The sequence below is a fragment of the Haemaphysalis longicornis genome, unplaced genomic scaffold (genome assembly GCF_048455015.1).
Source record: "Haemaphysalis longicornis isolate Haplotype H1 unplaced genomic scaffold, Haemaphysalis longicornis Haplotype H1 scaffold_8, whole genome shotgun sequence".
Taxonomy (NCBI): domain Eukaryota; kingdom Metazoa; phylum Arthropoda; class Arachnida; order Ixodida; family Ixodidae; genus Haemaphysalis; species Haemaphysalis longicornis.
In genome coordinates, this window is record NW_027526445.1 from 145,195,894 (window position 1) to 145,219,500 (window position 23,607).

General features: G+C 45.6%; 1 protein-coding gene across 1 annotated transcript in view; it reads left to right on the forward strand.

Moving 5' to 3' along the window:
* The window catches only part of LOC144148975 (macro domain-containing protein PG1779-like), a 64,970-nt gene that overhangs the window by 27,002 nt on the left and 14,361 nt on the right, over window positions 1–23,607 (forward strand). Inside the window, exons 5-6 of the mRNA XM_077680496.1 lie at window positions 4,011–4,127; window positions 9,097–9,200. Of these exons, the coding sequence (XP_077536622.1) occupies window positions 4,011–4,127; window positions 9,097–9,200 (221 nt within the window). The remainder of the gene's footprint in view (window positions 1–4,010; window positions 4,128–9,096; window positions 9,201–23,607) is intronic.

Below are 23,607 nucleotides of genomic sequence, written 5' to 3' on the forward strand. Positions count from 1 at the left end.
AAATACTAGTTGCTTCACATGCTTTGGGAGAAGCAGCTCCCACCGGCTGCTGACATTTCAATCTGTCGAGAACAGCCTTTCACTCCTCGCTTGCGTGGTAGGAATTGAAAAGCACTTTCGTGCCACCTTGGCCAGCGTTGGGTAAAACCGGCTGCCATGGTTCCTACTCCACTCTAGAGGGTTTTCAGCCCGTGTACTCTGTCACTTGTCTGTTGCAGATCACGCAGTGAGCTGCCGTATTTGCTAGATTCTATATTGCTAAATTTTAAGCAGATACTGAAAAAAAAATGTAAATACATAAGTGATGGGTTCACCTGTATTAGAAGATTTATATTCAAGCGCAGTGATAAGTCGCCAAAATAGGAAAGTGACACGGAGTTCGCTCCACAGATTTCAGTGCTGCCTAGAAGCTCCGCTAAAGAAAAGCCCCTAGTATCTGCGGCCGCAGCCAACCAAAGCACAAGTTGCAGCCTGCCATTTTGAAGTGTTCCACTAATTCCGTATTGAATCAGCAGTACAAGTGCACCGGCTTGGTGCCGCTACGTTGGCAGGGTCGTCGTTTCAGTGCCGCCTTTGAGCAGAAAGTGTGGTGGCATAAGAGAGCTCGCTGAACCTTTAGGAAAGGAAACAGCTTGGCACAGATGATAGAAATGTCCACGTTGGTGGGGTCTTGTGACAAGCCTGGGATGACATCTCGGAAGACGTGAGCGAAAAGCTTAGCTTTGGCTGCCTATTCGGTAGCGCCGAATAATTCGAAAATGTCGAATACCTGCATTTGGATCAAAGTAAATAATGAATAGAGTAATTCGATCGAATATTCGACAACACCGAATATTCGCTCATCCTTCGTTATTACAATTGAGTGCATACACGTGCACCATGCCACCTCATCCCTGTAAGCCTTCCCATTTTTGTGACTCACTTTCGCAGTGGATACTTCAATCAGGGAGTGGAAATTGAGAATTAACTCCTGCGATGGGACTGGGTACACGCATTGCTTGTGCACTAATCTCTTATTCCAGTGTCTGTGTGCAGCTTTGTTGCTTGCGCTACTCTCTATTAGAAGCGGAGTTCACTGTCGAGTTGTGCACTGTGCCCAGCAGGCCATTTTGGTCTTTCTGCCCGGATATCTTGTTTAGTTCTACTCCAGAAACAGACACTGAAGTGAGTTTGTCAAACTTCTGTTCATGTCTGTATTCCCTAGACCAGCTGAAATAAGCACACTTTTTATTGTGTATCCAGACTCTTTGTAAAGGCAGAAAGAAGAAACGAAGTACTATGTGCCATGTGTGGCAGTCAGAATGTAAAACTACAACAACTTAAAACTACACACAAAGCGTTTGCCATGTGATCAGGCGATGTCCAAGCTTTTAAAGGGACCCTGTAACACTCTTTGAGAAGTGCAAGTAAACCTGAGCGATGCTTAGCTTGCACTGCCAGAAATACCTGAGCCAAATATTACACATGCACGTGAAGCAGTGAGCGCGCAAATCGCTGTGAAAGACGCGGAAAAACCTTCCGCGCTCTTTTCAGTTCTCCTTATTATGCACCCCTGGCATGGCCTAAACGGCGTCATTGAGGCCATGGCTGTCCGATCAGCTGTTACTGGTCAACTTCACGGCTAATTTCTCGCATTTCCTGTGACGATCCACTATCGTCACAGGACGAAGGCGGATCGTCGAACTGCGAAATCAGACGATTATTTGTGCACTCTTGGTGGCGAAGTTCTGAAGAAGACAAAGTTCACTGAATCAGTGGCAAAAGTCAAGCCATCGTGTCACTCGTAGTTTTTAATACTTTGAATTTGGCTACCGCTGGCAGGCAACAGCAGCTGCTGAAGCCACTTTTAGAAACGGCTTGCACCATTTTTTAGGAAACACTATTTCTCTAATGTTTTATTTCACAAAAAACATTTTTAACCCTTGTAAGACATTTTCCTCTGTTTTAAAAACTTCTACAATGTGAGTGCATTTATCTTTTTGATCATTATCACCATCATGCCTAACGCATTTAATGCCTTTGCGTTTTCACGTGTAGTGTGTACTGCCCAAATAAAGTCATTGGGTATCTTAAGGCCGTAAAAACTTAAATGTCACTTTTCGTGTACGTGTGGCACGGGTATAAGCCATATTTTAATCTTGAAAATGGTGGCTGTTATTAACTAACACGGCCAAGATGCATATTAAAGTGGTTTGACATGTAAGCTTGAGGTCCAAATCATGTTTCGAATGGTGTGCAATGTTGGTGGCGACACACTCGTTGAGACGTTCCTTTTTAAGGCCTCGTGCTTCAAAGACACATGGAGCCCCAGGAGTTTTTGTTCTTGGACACGAAAAACCCAAGGAACTGTAAGCATATAGGGTTTGCTTAAAAGTATTCTTGAGTTGCAGTAGAAATAATTCATAAAAGCGACATCGTTTACGAAACACGGCCGCAAATATTTGAGCTGTGAATTTGAACAAAAAACATGATTGCGCAGCTAATGTGGTGTGGCGTGGTTGGTTCAGGACCCCAAAATCGATTTTTTTTTTTCAGTCATAACCCTGCCCCTGTGGCCACACACTTCCCATTTGTAGGTTACTGCCTCGACGGGTGCACCTACAAATTGTCGAAGAAAAAAGAAAAAGGGGGCTGCTTCCTTGCAGGTGTATGTGAATCCTGCGGTTTAAAACAAATTGGCAGGATTAACAAACTAGTGCAGTTTCTGCATGAGTACAGGCCACTGGAGAACTGATTTCTTTTTGTAAAGGCACCTGAAAACATTTCTCGGCGTTCCAGCAACACAGTGCGTTTTCTTGCTTCATTAGTTTTTAAAGCTAAAAAAAGCCTTAAGTTTGGAAACGTTTCATTGCACAGGGTGTTCTATATCACAAAGTGTTCCATGGCGTAAGCTTAAAATCATGTTGTTGTCCCCGCAAGTATTCAAAAGCATTAGGTGAATCTCAAGGCGAAGCATTTACAGCAGCAAGATTACAAAACCTTTGACGATGCCAGGCAAAGCAAGGCGTCTCAGCCGTTCATCTGGACTTCCATGCTTTCTCATTCACAATCTGTAGCAAGTTCTTAGGCATCCTCAGAATCTCTTTTCTTCTTTTTTTTTAACTCTACAGCTATGATGTGCTTAGTGCAATATGCTTTTCATTGTTGGATATATCTCGGTGACAGCTTTATATTATAGAGGTTCACAAGAAATGACCTGAACATCATCAGTTGCTGCAGGAGAGGGCTTTCACCAGAAAAACGGGTTCAAAATAATACCGAGATTTATTAACTAGTATTTCTTCCATCTCTGACGGGCAAATTATTAAACTTGTGTACGTTTTTTGCGAAATTGCAGTTTTTTCATGCCTTTTTTTTAGTCAAGAAATTCATGCACTTCTTGAGTCATTTAAAGGGGCCATAAGGAAACGGTACGAGTTCGATTTATTAAAAATACTGTGTTGTTTCAATAACAACAATACCAACTTCATCGCAGACTTCAAAAAAAAAAAAAATCAAAGAAAGCGTATGGAGCTGTGGCGAATCCCCAGCCCCTCTCCAGAAATGTCTCTGTGACATTGTGCAGCCTTGTTTGTGTGACCAGCACTCTTTGATTTAAGCCAAGAAACGGGGCTGGGAAATGGTAGTGTGGCATCTAGTTCCATTTAATCATGTCACTTGAATGCTAATGTGTAGTTAACACACTCATAACCGTGCTTCGGTATTGGCCCATATTATGTTACTCCTGCACATATTTTTTCCTTGCAGCGAAAAATTTAAATGTTTTTCGGCACTTCTTGTCTTTTTTTACGGGGAAAAAATGCGTATTTTGGGGCCGTAGTGGAGCTGAGTGATCTACTGAAGAGTAATCCTTTCAAATGAAACGACAAAGTTCTGCTCTGTCTTCATGGCTCCTTTAAGAGTTCATCTCGAGATGGGAAACGAGATGTGTCGGCATTGGTAGTACACAGGAGTGTGCAAGGGTTGTACCCATTGGTGTATCTCTGACATGTTTCCCGTTGTGGCCGCAGTGGACGGCGCCATCCACAGTGCGGCTGGGCCCCTGCTCAAGGCAGAGTGCGCCACGCTGAACGGCTGCAACACGGGGGAGGCCAAGATGACCGGCGGCTACAAGCTGCCCGCCAAGTGTGAGTGGGGCGCTTCAATATAAACCAGTTGAGGAACTCTGCTACAGAATCCCTGTTGTGAGTGCACCCCCTGCTTCGTTGAAGATGAGGAGAAAGTAAGTGTATTGTCGCCGCACCTAGGGGACACAAAGTGAACTTTGTTAAGCGTTTCACTGCTTAATACAAATTAATAAAATAAAGCTAGCTTTTCAAATTGGGAAACTTTAAAGTGAGGGATGTTTGCTTACGTTTCGGCTCAAGCACTCAAGTACTTGCCGCTGCCGCCACAAGTCATTAAAATATGACTTGCGGCAGAAGCCGCAACCACTTGAGTACTTCACTTCAACTTTCTGTCGAGAAATGGCAGGCCAGTCAACTTTTCCCATGCTTGTCCCCAGGACAGGGGGGGGGGGGGCAAGTGTGGACTTCTTTTTTTTTTTTTTTTTTACATAGGGCCTGTGGGTGGCTTTGGCAACTGATGCATGTTGAGCGACTCTGGTTTCGTCCACGTCCTGTAGCCACAGCTGCTCCTTGTATCCAGGTGAAGCCAGCCAAACACGTAGCCAGGTGCAGGCCGAATCCATGCGTGGGAAATATTCAGCTTTCCAAAGCCCTAGCATTTAAAGGTAACACCGAAAAGGTAGAGCGCAAGGTACAAGTAACTGGAAAAAAGATTAGAGGTCTGGTGCGGGGAAAGCTGGGAGGGGAATATAGTATAGCCCACTTATAGCGAACCCAGTTTTAACGAAATCCCAGCTGTAAAGAACAAATCTTCGTTTCGCGTCACCATTTGGATACATATATTTTGTGTCCGGATATAGCGAAAAACGGATATAACAAGTTTGATTTCCGTTTCCCAATGTGTTCGTTTCAAGTAGGATGGACTGTATAACGTAGGACACCTATATCGCCTGTAACAGGCAAAAGTCAACTTACCGTATTTACTCGCATAATCCTCGCATTTTTTTTCGGAAAAGTCAATGCAAAGTTATGGGTGCGAGAATTATGCGGAAAAAAAAAATCCGGTGCACAGTGTTGCCAATTTGCCTTATGCCAATTCCTTTAAATGTAGCGGTCGTTTTTTGTATAGGTAAGCTCAGTGTTGCCAACAGCAGCTATTTATTTTTATTTTATTAGTTACAACGTAAACACTCTTCCGTCGATCAGCGATCATGAAATTGCCGCCTTTGCTTTCTGGCGCGCGCCCTATCTCGTCGTCGTATGTGCGTACCCTACTCCAGTAACGCACGTTGAAGTCGGTGACGCCGAAGTGCTTGCCTGCGGCACGGTTGCCGTGCTCGATCGCGTACTCTTTCGCTATCAATTTGAAAACGGCAGTGTAGCTGGCGTTCCTCCTGATGGCGAAGCGGCACCAAGCACAAAACAATTAGATCAAAAAGTTCTCAAAACGGCAGCGAGCCATCCACCACTGACGCGAGTCTCACTGAGTGCTGCCGCTCAACGGCGGGACCACGGCGGCGACACGACGACACGACAGCGGGCTGCGCGAACACCGTCTAGTTGCGCGCACGCGAAACATGCGCGAAACCGGCTCAAGTACAGTGCGAATAGCGTGTTAGGGCGCCTGTTAGGGAGTAGCCATGCGGGTTGTTAGGGCGCCTTAATGGCCTTGGATAACAGCGCTCTCCGCCGAACGGAGAGGCGGCGGGGGAGGGCGCGCGTTGGAGAGCGCTTGCACCATGCGGGTTTCGGGAGCAGGCAACTTTCGCCGCTGCAAAGTTGGGGGTGCGAGGATTATGCGAGGAACCAAAAAATCCAAGTTTTGGTGGCTCACATTAGGTGTGCGAGGATTATGCGAGTGCGAGGATTACGCGAGTAAATACGGTAATTTGGTTAATTTAATCAAAGGTAATTTTATTTTAAATTAAATGCAAATTTAATTTAATTTAGGCCTGCTGCTAAGAGCAGCATAAAAATTTAAGCCGTAGTATGACATAAATACAAAGCTTCTTTGGTGTGGTGGCATATGTCGTCACCCGAGGATAGCATGACAATCAGTCAATCAATCAATGCTGTTTTTTCATTGTTATGGGGGTGGCATTGTGCAGTCGACTGTAGCCAAATTTTATGGCAGTTTTATTTTATTATGTCTTCAGTTCAATCGAGTAAGTTTCCCCCAGGGGTCTAGTTAACACAGTTTAGGCTTACTTTGCCATGTTTCTATTTTGGGTGAGCTTCACTGCCACAGTGCAGTGGTTCACTGGCTAAGATCATTGTGCTGCTGAGCCCAGAAGGTGCAGGTTGGATTTCGGCCGTGAGGCGGAAAGTTGCTTGTGTGTCAAGATTTTGGTTGATGTTGAAGATCCCCAGGTGGTCAAAGTCGTTTTGTAGCCCTGCACTACGGTGTGCCTCGTAGGCCAGGTGTAGCCTTGGTGTGTGTGTAGAGCCCCCAAAATGTGACTAACTTTAATGGTTGCCAGTAGGTGTGAATCTTGAAAGGGGTGATTATAGGTGCTACTGAGGGCGGCGGTGTTTGTTTCAGCTTTGCAGGTACGCTGCAGTACAATTGGACGAAAGTAGGCAAGTTACCGGCTAGCTAGTTGCTTTTTTGTACCTGGTTACCAATCGTTGCAGTGCAAGAGATAATGTGTGTGTGTGTCTAACTGCTACGTGGCTGAAAATGAGAAAAAAGTGGTTCGTGGTGTCTTGGGCTGCTACCACGACAACAAGCGTTAAGTGCTGCATTCTGTGAAAAATCGTTGTCATTGTTTCTTGTTCAGTCCGGAAAATGGGCACCGCTGTAAAGAGTGAATGAATTAAGAAACACCAAGTGATCCAATCAGATTTCAACTTGGTTCTCCATTGTAACAGCCTGATGCACTACTGCTGTGCAATCTTCGCATATTGGCTGTGGCAGAACAGAAGTACAGTAGACTCTTGATAAACGGAACTTCAAGGGACCGACCGGAAAAGTTAGTTCCGTTTAACAGGAGTTCTGTTTACTGAGAGAGATGTTCTAAGGTGGAAATTTATGTACGTACACACTTCTAAGGGCATTTCATGGAACTCTAACCACTAGAAAGTGACTGTAGCTGATAGTTTTCAGAAAGCAAGAAAACTACAAGAAGTGTAGGCACAGCATTCACAAAGTTGATTTGGCAACAATGAGTCGCTGTGCACTGCAAAATACGTCAATTATTTTTGTTTGTGTCCTTGCAACTGCATCTTCACGGAGGCTAGAGGCCTCAACTTCGCGAGTGCTTACGAGCCACCGAATTTAGAAGACGGCAACGTGGTAATGAAGGACGAATAGCACAATGATGGCACGAACGAGGCGACAGGAGGTGAGCCCTGTCATGCCAGTGGATTTCACAAGAAGTTCCATTTCTAGTTCCGTTTACACGGTGATGCGGAAATTTTAGTTCGGATTACCGAGATTTTTTTTACGTTATCTGAATACAAAACCAACCAAATTCCAGGCAACTGTTCCGTTTAAGCGGCAATTCCGTTTAAGCGATTTCCGTTTATCGAGATTCTACTGTATTTATTGTTGTTGTTGTTGCTTTCTTTCTTCATGGCACATATACCCACTTGGGAGATTGGCCTAGAATTGGAGGCTTTGGGGGGATAATGTGCCCTGTTCGCAAAATTCGCATAGTACGAACTAAAAACGTAACAGTTGTAGGATACTGCGTGACTCCTGAACGTGATAACATGCAAGTAGACGTGGTGCCCACGAGCCATGCAGAACCAACGTTCTAGGGAAGCTATGGCATGGGCCGGTCTGCTTGCTGATGTGATTCAAGCCATAAGACGAAAAAGCGAAAGTGAAGAGATAGATGCATGCATAGTGAAGCAGAAGAGAAGCCGGTCGAAGTAATACTTGCCAAAAAGCAAACGAAAGCAAAGGAAGGGATGCAGATAGATTGTAGCAGTAAAAATATTGTTAATAAATACAGTTGAACCCCTTTATAAGAGACACGTACTGGGGAGCAGTTTCTGTCTCTTATATGAGAGGTCTCTTATAAGCAGGGAACCACGTTTTCACTTATTGATCCACCCTTGGTTCATTGTGGATGCCGTACAACTAAAATGAGCTCAATAGAACGCTACAGCATGTTGCAAAATATTCGTTCAAATTTGTTTGGCCCCCAGAATTTATGGAATAGTTCTGAATTTTTGTTTGCTTCATGACTGTATTTACACTATTTTTTACAACAGATTCTACAAGCTTTCCCTCCTTTCACTGTTTGCAAAATGTGAATCTTAGGTGTCGAGTTCACAAACCTGATGAATAGCCAGAGCACACGACTTCTTTCGCTGCGCGCTCTGGCTGTTCATCACGCTTGCAGGACTCAACATTTGCGATGCTTCTTGATTGGGAGCTACACGAGTGGGAGAGCTCACTGCACACTCCTGGTATTCTTGGCTTGTGCAGAAGCCCGTATGTGTGGTCGCACTTGAACCTGTGGCAATAAGCTTTAACGACTTCTGTACGTTGCATTTCCATTGGCAGGGCTTCTTGTCATAGCTTCATAGCTGACTGACCCACTGTGTGTTTGCTAAAATTATCATAAATAGCGACTTCAGGCGTCTGTCGCCCCTATGATTCCACAACGAACACAACTGCAGCTAGTGACTGGAGTCACCGCATCTACAGTTAGTTTCTGTTACAAGTGAGATTGTTGACCAGCATTCAAGGATAACTTGTCCTTTATAACCAAGTATCTTCTGCATCCGATGTTTGTTATAAAAGAGGTCAGTTTTAATGGGAAAGGAAGGGCTGCCATGCAGGTGGGTGAATAGTGTCTCTTGCGTCCATGCCTCCTATAATGACGTTCAGCTGTATTGCAAGAGTTTCACCTTCAAAGCACGTAAGCAGACTTAAGTGTCCCGGGGAATTATTTTTTTTCTTTTCTTGTTTGATAGGAGCAAAATGCCAGTGTACGGTTTCACTGAGCTGGCAATACTTTTGTCCAGTTGAAACTTGCCAGTTCACCACTCTCTCACCCCCACCCCCCTTCTCCAGACGTGATCCACACGGTGGGCCCTATTGGGGAGAATGAGGCCAAGCTGCACAGCTGCTACCTGTCCTGCCTCGAGACCCTGAAGGCCAACAAGCTGAAGACAGTGGTAAGAGGAGGGGGAGGGCACTTGCCTCGCTTCTTTGTGCGCGTGTTGTGTAAGCACCTGTAAACCCTGCCCTGCTGACAACAGGATAGCTACAAACAGGGGAACAGCGCAACACAGACCAAACAAAAGAAGGAGAAGGTGACAGCCACGAGCGCTGACTTACAACCGACTTTATTCCTCGGCTTGTCACATATATATGCCAGTAGTCGAAAACACAAGAAAAGCAGAAAATAACACGAGAGCTTATTTTATGCTTTTCTTGTGTTTTTGACTATTGGCATACAGTAAAATTCCGTCACAAGCGACACTGTTACAAGAGACACTTGGTTGTAAGAGACATTTGAATGAAGGCGGTTTGGTCAGTTTTCCCATGTTTGCCATGTTAGCAACATTGCATACAAGAGACCTTGGTTACAAGAGACACGTTTTTTTGGTTCCCTTGAGTGTCTCTTGTAACGAGATTTTACTGTATTGGCATATATGTGCGAAAAGCCGAGGAATAAAGTCAGTTGTAAGTCAGCGCTCGTGGCTGTCACCTTCTTCTTCTTCTCGTGTTTGGTCTGTGTTGCGCTGTTCCCCTGTTTGTAATCATGCACCAACTCGCCCAAGCCTTAACCCTTGCAATGATAGTTCCCCTGTGCACTTCCCCCCTACTGCTGAGATCTCCCTACTCTGGAAGCACCCAGAATGCACATGAGAGTCCCCTCAATACCTAATAAAGTGTAATAACGCTTCCGTAGGGAGGCAAACCAGTTAGCAATGCAGTAGCCAGCTTCACTGCCACCATACGAACTTTCAGCATATTCACTAGAATGGTATTCACTGAATGGGGGCAGGCAGTCAGGGCCCGCTTAAACACTGGTCTTAGAAACTTTTTTTTTTTGATAAAACTTCATGGGCTTGTTCAGTTTTTTGTTAGCTGATTTCAAATATCTAATTAGTTTTGATGTGAGGTAACTAGTTTTCGAGTTAAAAACTTTCCTTGATTGTTCTTGAGAACAATAGGGAAAAATCTATTCAACGAAAGATTACCAGCAAGGCATGAATAGATACCAGAAGTTATGGAGAATGAAATGTGGGAAGCAGTTCTTCTGTTTTGCAGTCACATCCGTGTTTACATCAGTTTTAACTTCTAGGTTTGAAGTACTCCTGTTAACCCGTTAAAAATAATGCTAATTAAACAACTACTGAAACACACAATGCAAAATCTGCTTCTCACATTGCATGGGTTAAACATTCAGCTTCATAATGCAAATGAAATGGTCTTCCTAGCTGCACTACATGCTGGGATGTACCTCTCAAGAATTTAGTATCACTGCGATACCACTTGTGGCAAAAAAGTGTGGAATTATGGGAAAATTGTTACTTCTTTGTTGAAATCTGTTCTGGCCTCTATGGCTTTTATAAGCACCTGGTACTGCTCCACGTATGGAATTTTGGAAAGAACAACTGTGCAAATCAAGAGAAAAGTGATGCCTAAAAAATGCTTTTTTTGGCAATTTTTTGGTCCCAACCACTTAATTAAGACTTCTCTAATTAAACAGTGCACTCACACACACACACACACACACACACACATGCATGCACGCATGCACACGCGCACACACACTCGTGCACGCACGCGCACAGACAGACAGACAGACAGACAGACAGACACAGAGAGAGAGAGAGAGAGAGAGAGAGAGAGAGAGAGAGAGAGAGAGAGAGAGAGAGAGAGAGAGAGAGAGAGAGAGAGAGAGAGATCAACATCCCTGTATACAAGCATATTTGACGTGGTTGTCCTTCTGAAATGCGCCCCTCTCGCTGATACGGAAAATTAGTTTTAAAGGTAAGCGCAACAACTGCTCTAAATATAAGCGGCACAGAAAAGAAAAAGAAGTCAGGCTCTGGGAACTTCACTAGTATTCTCATTGCCTTCTTACCTCTCCCTATCCATCTATGTGCTGTAAGTCTGCCTACATTTGAGCACAAACTGATTTGCTGCCATATGGGGGCTTTCTCATTTTTCATCCCCGCATAGCTGGCTTACCCCCACTGTTTGGTATGTGCTGGTTGCGCCAACATCCCGCTTTCAGGCCACTTGACCGCCACTAACATTCCCCCTCCCCCATCATCACCTAATGGGCAACTCCATCTAGTGGCTGTGGCACCTTCTTGTGGCATACACAACACTTCTTATGCCGACACCGGTGACACACGCCCTTCCAGGTTCTAGCAGGCTCTTGAGCGTTTTTACCAATGAATGAAGCTGCTCCGATTTGAGCCCAACAATGTTTTGTCTCTCCCCTTTTTTTTTTCTGCCCTCCTTGGATGTTTGTGAAGTTTACATCGAGCTGGTCCGCTTATGGCTGCTAAGAGCAGTTCGTTGAATGGTTGACTCACCCCTTTTTTCTTATTGTGAAGCAACCTCACTGAATTGCGGTCATTCTTACATCACACTCGGCAGAGCCACCCTGTAGTATCTTCTTCTAGTGGCTACTTTTACCGGGCGTCCATAAAGTTCCTTTTATCGTTGCCATAAACTTGGAACTGGCTTGCACTATGGCCACCAGGATGAGTGCATGTCCCTCTAACTTTAGTGGAATAGTATACTATCTCATTTCTCGTATGATAAGCTGACTCCTTTTTCAAAAAAATTCATGCAGAGTTTAGGGTGCAGTTACTGCGTGGGGACATTTTCCAGGGGAATGTTTTAAGGCGCAGAAAAAAGGGTGGAAACACATTGCGTGTCGGAATTCATGATGGGGGTGGAAAATTTCGAGCAAGATTTAGCCTTGTAATAAACATGCATACACATTATGTGCAAGAACTACAGCGTGCCCGTTTGTTTGTTTCTCATACCCCTGTCACATGGCCACTTTCAATCCGGATTGAAGCAAAGTGCGATTGACTTTTAGAGCGCGCTGGATGCACCGCCGCTGCTACATGGCACGTTTCAATCCCTGTTGAGAACTTGCACCGGTTGCACTCACTTACACCAGACGGCACCAAAAATGTACTTCACGGCTGGTGACCGGTAATATTACGCGGTTGTAGGTATGTGTAACTATATAAATGTTACCGCACGCTTATTTGCTTCAAGTTATTTGATACGATTTGTGGGGTTAGTTGAAGTTGTCACCTTCTGTGCCATTGCTCAGCGGGGATGAGAGTGTCACTGATTTCGTCCAATCGCACTTGGAAACCTCAATCGCACTTGGGGAACCGGGATTGAGTGCAAGCAGGATCGGACTCGATCGTGATTGAAACTGCCATGTAGCAGCGCCCAATCCGGATTGAGCTCGATCCGGATCGACTCAATCACGACTGAAAGTGCCCATGTGGCAGGGGTATTAGCGAATGCAATCCCACTCAGAGCCTGAATCCAAACTGTAGTCAGACACTGCCTTGTCGTTGTCCGCACTGTCATCGCTGTTTGCATCTTTATGCTGTCAGAGCAAGCCATCCTTGATGGCGTCGAGCGAGTTTGATATCCCAGGCTTCCTAAAACTTTCGACGATGCTGCCATCACCAATCTCATTCCAAGCTTCCAGAACGCACACACGAAGTAGCTTGGCCAATGGCCGAGCTACTTGGCGTCAGAGCAGGGGAGCCTATACCCATCCAGTCTGCATACAGCCTTCAAACATTATCCTTCAATGGTTGCTTCAAGGATGCGTTGAGAGGCTGTGGAATGGACGTGAGGCCATCTGGTATGACAGCGATGTCTGTGTGTACTTCTTCCGGCTTTGCATGACACAAAAAGTGATAGACGACGAAACACCCGCAACTGCTGTCACCAGACCATTCAGATCCAATAGACCGTGATCCACCCATCACCCACCTTTTTTTATGCACCCATATGTGGACGCCACAGGAGAAATTTGCCTTCAGAAGAGTCTTGCATTTGAAGATGCCGAAAGGTGGAAGCTGCCGTTTCACCTTTCGTCATTGGCCGGTGCCCCTTTGGTCATTTCGTTGGCCAGTGCACCGCTTCTTTTCAGCACTTTATGTCTTGATTTCAATGCTCCGTGCACCCTTCTCCTTAACTTCCATGTCTTGTAGCATGTCAAAGTTCAGTAGTGTCTGATTGGCATTTCCTCTATGTGGTAGGATAAAACCTCTTTTGTGTTAGCAAATTCTAATTACAAAGCGGTGAAAGTCTGGAACTTTGTCATCATAGCAAGAAGGCAGCCACTGACGAGTCGTCGTCTGCCATTGGAAGGATAAACCATGCTGTCGCGTGAAGCGCGCAGTCCAGCCACTGCTTGCATGGAAGTCTCAAGCAGGGATGCCCTGCCTTCTGGCAATTGTGTGTGCTTGGTTCTGCAGAACGTTCCAGGAATACGAAATGGCAGTCTTTGTGGAGATACTTCACGTAGTGCAGCACCCATACCTCGGCAAAGTTGGCGCGGCTCACTCAAACTCACTCACAATTTTTTTTTCGAATCACCACTCACTCAAACTCAGACTCAGTGCTGAGCAGCACATCTGCTCAGACTCAGTGCTGAGCAGCACATCTGCGCTCACTCAAACTCAAACTCACATTGAGCGCAAAACTCAGAACTCACTCGGACTCAGAACTCAAAATGTACTCAAACTCAAAATGTAATCAAAACTCATGATGTACTCAAACTCAAAATGTACTCAAACTCAATATGGACTCAAAACTCAAAATGTACTCAAAACTCAAAATGTACTCAAACTCAAAATATACTCAAACTCAAAATATACTCAAACTCAAAATGAACTCAAAACTCAAAATGGACTCAAAACTCAAAGTGTACTCAAACTCAAAGTGAACTCAAAACTCAAAATGTACTCAAAACTCAAAATGTACTCAAACTCAAAATGTACTCAAAACTCAAAATAGACTCAAAACTCAAAATGTACTCAAAACTCAAAATGTACTCAAAACTCAAAATGAACTCAGAACTCAAAATGGGCTGAGAACTCAAAATGAATTCAGAACTCAAATGGCCTCACAGAGATTGAGACAGTGAGAGGTGAGAGTGAGAGTAAGAGTGTGAGAGTGAGAGTGAGTGTGACAGTGTGAATGTGAGAGTGAGTGAGAGTGAGAGTGTGAGTGAGAGTGTGTCACTGCGTGAGAGGGAGAGTGTGTGTGAGTGAGAGTGTGGGTGAGAGTGAGAGTGTGAGTTGAGTGAGAGTGAGAGTGTGAGCGAGAGTGATAGTGTGAGTGAGAGTGTGAGTGTGAATTTAGTGATTGTGAGTGTGAGTGAGAGTGTGAGTGGAGTGAGAGTGAGTGAGAGTAAGAGTGGGAGTGAGTGAGAGTAAGAGTGGGAGTGAGAGTGGAGTGAGAGTATGAGTGTGCCTGAGAGTGAGAGTGAGAGCGTGAGTGAGAGTGTGAGTGGGAGTTGAGTGTGAGTTGAGTGTGAGGGTGAGTGTGAGAGCGTGAGTGAGAGTGAGAGTGTGAGTTGAGTGTGAGCGAGAGTGAGAGTGTGAGTGTGAGTAAGAGTGTGAGAGTGTGAGTTAGAGTAAGAGTAATAGTAAGAGCGAGAGTGCGAGTGAGAGTGAGTGAGAGTGTGACTGAGAGTGAGAGTGTGAGTGAGAGGTTGAGTGAGAAAGTGAGAGTGTGAGTGAGAGTGATAGTGAGAATGTGAGTGGAGTGAGTGTGAGAGTGAGTGAGAGAGTGAGAGTGTGAGAGTAAGAGCGAGAGTGAGAGTGTGAGAGTGAGAGCGTGATAGTGAGAATGTGAGCGAAAGTGAGAGTGAGAGTGTGGGTGAGAGTGAGAGAGATTCATAGACAGAGTGAGAGTGATAGTGTGAGTGGACTGAGAGTGAGAGTGTGAGTGTGTGTGAGAGTGTGAGCGTGAGTGTGAGTTAAGTGTGAGTGGAGTGAGAGTGAGAGTATGAGTGTGCCTGTGAGTGAGAGTGTGAGTGAGAGTAAGAGTGTGAGAGTTAGAGTGGAGTGAGAGTGTGAGTGAGAGCGTGAGTGAGAGTGTGAGTGTGAGTTGAGTGTGAGTGAGAGTGTGAGCGTGACTGGAGTGAGAGTGTGAGAGTGAGAGTGTGAATTGAGTGTGAGTGAGAGTGTGAGTGGAGTGAGAGTGTGAGTGAGAGTGAGAGTATGAGTGTGAGTAGAGTGAGAGTGTAAATGAGAGTGAGAGTGTGAGTGTGTGAGAGTGAGTGTGAGAGTGAGAGCGAGAGTGTGAGTGAGTGAGTGAGTGTGAGTGAGCATGTGAGTGTGGGTGTGAGTGTGTACATTTTGCTGTATACCTTTTGCTATATCCTCATAATTATAACCAGAAAACATTTTTATATTTGTCCCACGTGGTCCCCCTTGACGAGACCTTTAATTTGATACCCCACACACCCTAGCAGGGTCATATGGAATTCATACCAGTCAAAATAACCATGACTCTTATGACTGTAACCAGGATGCATTATTTAGGTGTCCGACGTGATTCCCCTAACTGGAACCGTCAATTTGACGCCCCACATGCTTCAGCGGCCTCACCTTGAATTTAACCCAATCTATGACTCATAATGACTATCTCATGATTCGAACTACGAAGCCTTTTTTATTTGTACCACATAATTCCCCTCGTCAAGACCGTAAATTTGATAGCCTACACGCCCTATTGGGGTCACTTCGAATTTTACCCCAATATAAGACTCGCCATGACAATCTAATGGTTATAACCAGAAAGCATTTTTGTATTTTTCCCACGTGATTCCGCTCATCAAGACCATTAATTTGATACCCATCACATCCTAGCGGAATCAATTTGAAATTAAACCAATCAATGACTAACCATGACTATCTCATGATATAGCCCTGCCACATTTTTGTCCCACGTGATTTCCCGTACCGGAACCTTCAATTTGGTGCCCCGTACACCCAGTGGCATCATTGTGAATTTTAACCTAATTTATGACCCATTTTGACTATGTCGTGATAATAATCAGGAAGCACGTGATTACCCTCATCGAGAACTTTAATTTCATATGCCACACGCCCTAGCGTCATGAACTGGAATTTTAACTGAATCTATGACTTACCATAACTACGTCATGATATATCGATAACTCATTTTCGTCCCGAATGATTCCCCACATCGAGACCTTGAATTTGATTCCCCACATGCCCTCGAAGCGTCATTTTGAATTTTAACCCAATCTATGACTCATTATGACTGCCTGATGACTACAATGAGGAAGCATTTTTTTATTTACCCCGCTTAATTCTGTTAATCCGTACCTTTCATTTGATACCTTACACGCCTTAGCCTCATCAGTTTCACTTTTCACCCAATCTAAAGTGGTCATTATTCTGTCTTAAGGGGCACTGCCCATTCAATTCAGCTAATTCATTTGAAACAGCAGAAAGGACAGCCCCCGCCCCCATTTCCTCCCGGCTCTCACCTCTTCCTTCGTGACCCCTACTATATCAAGCCGTTAACAGTAGCAGGCGAACAACCAGCACGCCAGCGCCGCCGTGTGCTTTCCCACCACCCTTTCCCACGCTCTTAGTGGATCCGTCAGGAGGAAAAGTTAAGACAACCCTTTTTGTGACCTCACCAGTCAATTGTCATTCACGCGCCCAGCCGCGAAAATTAGGTATACAGCAAGTGCTTATGGCTATGAAAATTCAACAAGAAACTAAAAAAAATCAGACACCCCCTCCCTCCCAATTGATCATGCAGATCGCGATTGGTGCTGTACCCGCAGGTAACCTGAATTCCGAGCCCACAGTGACGCGTAAAACTTAACAGCCAACCATAGCTGCCTGCTAGGCTACTCATATGTACTCAAACTCAAAATGGACTCAAAACTCCTATGTACTCAGAACTCAAAATGCACTCAAAACTCAATATGTAATCAAACTCAATATGTAATCAAACTCAAAATGTACTCAAACTCAAAATGTACTCAGAACTCAAAATGGACTCAAACTCAAAATGTACTCAAACTCAAAATGGGCTCAAACTCAAAATGTACTCAGAACTCAAAATGGACTCAAACTCAAATTGTACTCAGAACTCAAAATGGACTCAAACTCAAAATGGACTCAAACTCAAAATGTACTCAGAACTCAAAATGTACTCAGAACTCAAATTGTACTCAGAACTCAAAATGGACTCAGAACTCAAAATGGACTCAAACTCAAAATGGACTCAAACTCAAAGTGTACTCAGAACTCAAAATGCACTCAGAACTCAAAATGGACTCAAACTCAAAATGTACTCAGAACTCAAAATGTACTCAGAACTCAAAATGTACTCAGAACTCAAAATGGACTCAAACTCAAAATGTACTCAAACTCAAAATGTACTCAAACTCAAAATGTACTCAGAACTCAAAATGGACTCAGAATTCACCAGGTCTCAGGCGCACTCAAACTCAATCGGACTCAAACTCAATCGGGATCACTCGGCTCAAACTCACTGAAGCTCAAACTCACCATGCCACACTAGCCTTGCGCTCACTCAAACTCAAACTCGCGCGTGAGTTTGAGTCCAAATGAGTCTGAGTGAGTGGACTCATGAGTGAGTTCGCCGACCTCTGGCAGCACCACCTCTTCAACACATGGAAACTTGCCTGTCTTTGGCCCACGGAAGGTCCGGTGGGTCTTGTTTGTAGCCTTCAACTTGTCGTGGTAGCATCACCATTGTTAGAGGTTACTCTAGAGTCTAAACGTGGCCGTATATGCCAATGCTGCATTCGCCTGCAGCCATGGATGACAACACAAGTGACCCGCCGCGGTGGCTCAGTGGCTAAGGCGTTGCGCTGCTGAGCACGAGGTCGCGGGTTCGATTCCCGGCCGCCGCGGCCGCTTTTCTGATGGAGGCGAAAAGCAAAAACACCCGTGTGTACGAGATTTCGGCGCACGATAAAGATCCCCAGGTGGTCGAAATTAATCCGGAGTCCTCCACTACGGCGCGCCTCATCGCCTGCGTTGCGTCGGCGCGTTAAACCCTAGAATCAATCAATCACAACACAAGTGCTTTTTAAAGCATGGTTGAGTGCAGAAATCAAATAATGCTTTTGATGGCACGTTTCACACGTACGCCGATTAAGATACGATGGTAATGTAGCAGGTATTGCACATGAGCCCACCTCCCGAGCTGTGCTGTGCTCGCACCGCTTGTACTCCCTAGTTGGCACACGTGATGGCGAATCAGAAACACCCCTTGAACAAATCACTCGAGTTTGGCTTCCGCAGTGCAAAATTGTCGGCGTCAATATTTCTGTTGTTGTCCTTGAACAGGGGATGGAACTAAAAGGAGTGACAGGCTTTTAGTAGCACACACGTGACTTGGTCCATCACAACGCAGCTGCAGGTCTCCGAAGTTCCTACTGCTCTATTTAGTCACGCGACGATTTCAACCGTGTCTGGCGATATGTAGGTCGTTGGGTGGTCCACGGAACAGTATTTGGCGTTGCGATATTACTTTGTGTGCAGTGGGGCACAGTTGGAACACCAAACAGCTCTTGGTTTTGTCGAGTGCTGTACTCCATAAGTACCAGCACGGCCAAGTGCTGTGGAGCCTGACGTAACACAGACACTATGGCACACGCATGGCTGCCTGCGTGCATGCCACGCCAGTGAATACAACCTGGAGATCGCGTGCTGCCCCTTTTATAAACAGCCGCATTGCAAAAATGACGAGCACGTTTTTGTTGCAGTCGCTGTCGTCACCACTGTTGCCACTGGGTGCATCGTTCGAACTTAGTGCTCAGTGTAGTTTATATGGTGTTTCATTGACGGCACCCGGCCCTCATGCGCCAAAAGTTCTGTCAGAACAAACAAACAACCCACGCGTTACAGTTACTCACTGTGGTAAGTTTGGGGTGCGACCATTATGCGAGGGGTAAAATCCACTTTTCGACTGGAAAAGTTGGGGATGCGAGCATTGTGTGAGAGAATGGGGTTAAAAATAATGTCACGCATACTATTACAGCAGAACACAGCAGACATCAAAACAGACATGACAGCATCCATCAGCACAGCTGAAATATGAGCGGTGTGGCACTTTTTGCATTTGAAGGGACCCAGCAGAGCTGGTGAGATTTATGCCCAGATGGCGGCTGTGCGCAGTGACAGTTGGCGATTACGACGTTGCTGCAAAATGGCAGAGACAATTTAGATGTGGTGAAACAAGCCTGGACCACAAATTATTGTTCAAGAGAAGATTGTAGTGCTCACTGATGTAGCGGAGAAATGTCGAGCAAATGTTGCACACTGCCTCTCACAACAACCAACACGCATCAAAAGTTTTTGCACGCTGGGTTCCTCAGTTGCTGACTGCAGTGCAAAAAGACTTGCAGAAATAAGAAGCTGCAAGAATGTTGATGCTTTGCAGGAGTCGCACTGATGCCATTTTCAACCACCTCATCACCACGAATACGGGTAGAGATGCTCCTCGAAAAACCGAATTTTTCGCGCAAGTTTTTAGTGTTGAGATTTTGCCTGTAAAATTATCTTTGTACATTCAGGTACAGCTTCGCAAAAGATCAAGGCAAAATTCGAATGAGAAGTTGGTAAAAAAAATTTATTTTACTCGGTGACAGTGGCCCAAAGAAGTGCTGCTTTCGTAACACATCAGCAGGTTTCGTCGAGAATGCCGGCGTCGCTGGCCATTGCCGCTTGCTCGGAGAGGTCGATTAAGCCTTCATTTAGCCCATGGCACCTCCTGCAAATTTGCATTATGGCCGAAAATAATTTTAAAAATGCACATTTTAGGGCCTGTTTCGAGTGTTTCTACTGAACCTTTTAAAAATTTCAGAAGCATTTTTCTCCGTTTGTACTTTTCAGCAGTGTTTACTTTCTGTGCAGCACATTCTAGGTACAGTTAAAGCTCGTTATAACGAAATTGAAGGGGTGCCGTGATTTGCTCGTTATAGCCAATATTTCGTTATAGCCGTAGCCGACATTTACTGCAAATATTATGCATTGTAAAGACCTACAACAAAAAGCGGGCGAAATAGCATCTTCTGCACGGCGATAGTCAGTACAATAAACACATTCCAGAGGTAAAATGGAAAAGTCACGAACCTACTTTATTGCAGTTCAAAACTCGTATTTCAAACAGACTTGGCTACAAAGAAGTCCGTAATTGGACATTGATGCACCTTCCTGATTCGAGCGATGACTCCCTCAGCTGCGGCCGCTACGTTCACCTTCGCCGCCCTCATGCGCGCCGAAGTAGCGACGCAGCACTTTCACCACATCTAGTGCCTCCGACGCCGTCCTTAGCGCTTCTTTTCAAGCCATATGCAACAGCGCTGACGATGGACTCTCGGTTGCTCAGAATGGTGGACAGCGTACTCGTCCACACGTGCCTCTTGCCACCTTACCACGGAGTGCACCTTACCTTCCTCCGCGCCCGATGCGACGGCTTTTATCATAGCCGTCTTCTGTTCAAGCGTGATAGTCTTCCGCTTTCGCTTCCCGCCTGTTGCACTCGCGTTGTTGGAATCACGCCGGCAGTACGATAAAAGACAAGGCTGAAGACTGCCAAAACCCACGCACACACAACTACGCCATACTACGCAGCGACATCGGCGATACGAACAGGGGAGGAGAGAAAAGAGGGGGGGAAGGAAGGCGACGCAACCGCGCGCTCCGTGTGCATTGGGGTTTTTCTCGGGCTCACTGCGGATAGTCCGCGGATTCCCCGAAGCCATAGGGATACGTGGGAAAATCAAACGTCGGACTGCTTCTCGGGGAGCCCGCAGTGAGTCCGACACTGTAAATCGAAGGGCCCCATTGTCTGCATGCCGTGCGCAGCGAGAGGAGGGTGGGGGCTTCGCGGGCGCAGTGTCCGCATGGCGGGCCAGCCAGCTTCGCGCACGTGGCGGGAGTTTTGAACTGCTAATACAGTTGCCGCGTCATGCACTGTCTCAAATCCGCGTTGCGCACTGTTGTAAAATTAGCTCAAAATTTGATTTCTCCACGAAATTTTTTCATTATATCCCGTAACGGGGAAATTTTACCTCGTTAAAACGAGGTTTTAAATACATTGGTTTCTATGGCGACTTTCAAGGGGAATTGCGATTTGCTCGTTATATCCATTATTTCGTTATAGCCATTCTCGTTATAACGAGGTTTAACTGTACTCCCAATTGTCCAATTTCGATGAAATTTCGCACACAGCCTCTTAAAAGTGTGTGGAATGTCGATATCTATATGCATTTTCAATATCCCTTGTACCTTTCTGGCAAAAACTTAAAATGTTCACTCATAGCACCCAAAATATATACTATTCCTGTTCCTAATTTTTTTACAGATATAGGAATTATCTGAATAAATTTCAAGTAGTTTTCGATGTAGTACTTTACCTAAGCAGCAAACTGAGCTATTGCAGGCCCCTATAAACACACATTTAATATGAAATATGGTGTACACAGAAGGACCAATATTGTGCTCTTGAGGGCTGTCTCATGCAAAAACTAATAAAGCTACATAAAAACTAAGAACATATTTGGAGTCAGCATTAAAAATTCAATCTATGACTAAAGTTCCATAACTACGTATGCGTGTAATATTAAAGAAAAAGTGTTTTTGAGGAGCATCTCCTTCAAGAGTTTGGGTACATCATCATGATTTGATTGATTGTAGGATTCAATGCGCCGACCCAACGCAGGTGATGAGGCGCGCCGTAGTGGAGGGCTCCGGATTAATTTCGACCACCTGGGGATCTTAACGTGCGCCGAAATCTCGTGCACAGGGGAGTTTTTGCTTTTCGCCTCCATCAGAAAAGTGGCCACCGCGGCCGGGAATCGAACCCGCGTCCTCGTGCTCAGGGGCACATCATCATGACAAAGAAACGAAATCGCAAGGCAAGCAGTGGCAGCACGCGAGCTTGCAAGTTGCAAAAACTGCCAAGGCTGTGGTGTCATCAAGAGAGGTCATGCTGCGAGTGCGTTCTTGGAACCAACAGACGATGCCTGCGAATGAGAAACCGTTATCACAGGAGAATGTTTTGTGGGCTTCTCTCCAAGTGCGAAAACGCTATAAAAGAAAAGGCAGAGGATAGTTTGCAAAAAAACGTCCGTCTGCATCACGACAATTCGGCAACTCACTCACCACAAGCGACAGGGACGTGCATGGGCTCTTTAGGCTGGAAATTTCGCCCCATTCCCCAATTTCACTCGATTAGCTCCACTTCTAGCGGATCCTTCCTCTTTCCTCCAAAAGGACTGGACTGTGTGAGAAGCTTTTTTGAAAAGACGAGAAAGAGGTACTAGCTCAAGCAGGGCTCTCCTTGGACTCTTAGTATAAGTAGTTCTGCCGTTGTAGTCTCTGGCAGCTCATTTATTGGCTGAAAAGGCCTGGAATGTGTAATTTTACAGCTCATTAAACTTTGGTGTTTGAAATGGCCACTAGAAATGGTTCCTTGTCAATGGTGCCACCAAATTTAATGAGCTGTAAAATTAGTTCCACGCTGTGCATAAAAAAAAACAATTCTCTTATTGCACTCACCTGGGTTCATAGACCGCAATGTAGACCGCTTATAACGTATGTCGCGGGAGCCGCAAAAATCCGCACTATAAGCGGTACCGCACTATAACCAAAACACGCGCGAATTCAACCACATCGCCACCTATCTCTCAAGTCAACCTATATTTATCATCACTCAAACGCGCAGCACTTAAAAACGAAGGCACGGTCTATATTTCGTGTTATCTTTAACATCACCCGCTGCTGCAGGGCAAAAGCGCAGTCTCACAAACGGCGAGCGCGGCTTTAACTTCCGTTGTGTTTGTTTTGAGACCATGGCTGCGTTTTTAGCGTCTATGAACAGATGCCGCAAGACGTGATAAGAACGCCAGCGGGATTTTTTTTTTTTTACCCCACCTTGTGTTCACGATGCCGAAGGCAGCTGCTTATCAGCACAACGGAAATCTTCGGCTTCGCGCGGCTCGAATGTTCGGAAAGGGAAAGAGCGGTGGCTTATCAGCAACAACGTTCTAAAGCGTGAACCGCGTGGTAGATTTGGTATCGCGAAAACGTGCAGTGCACGCCAGCGCGGATACAACTGGCGTGGTGTGGGCGGCGCGGTAAAAGGCGGCAACATGACGTCGGCACTGGCCGTGAAGCGGTGCAGGCAGTTCCAGTAAGTTCCAGCGACCGCTTCTAACCGCTCACTGAAATGCCGCACGGGGCGCAAGCGAAGATGCTCATGCAAGAAAGGAGCTAATAATGTGGGCGAAAAGTGGAATATAAACTGCCATCCACGCTGCTTGTGAAAGCGCCCATCAAAAAATACCGCGGTGGTAAGCCTAAACATCTCTGGCGCGGCTAGCCGGCTCGGAGCGCTTCGAATCTCCCGCCATTAGGTACGCGTCTCCCCATTGGTGCAAGTCGTCAGGGTCCTCCCACTGCCACGCGACAAAGCCACCGCGAGCGCGGAATCGTCGACACGAGCACAAAAAAAAAAAAAAAAAAAAAACTACGCGCAACG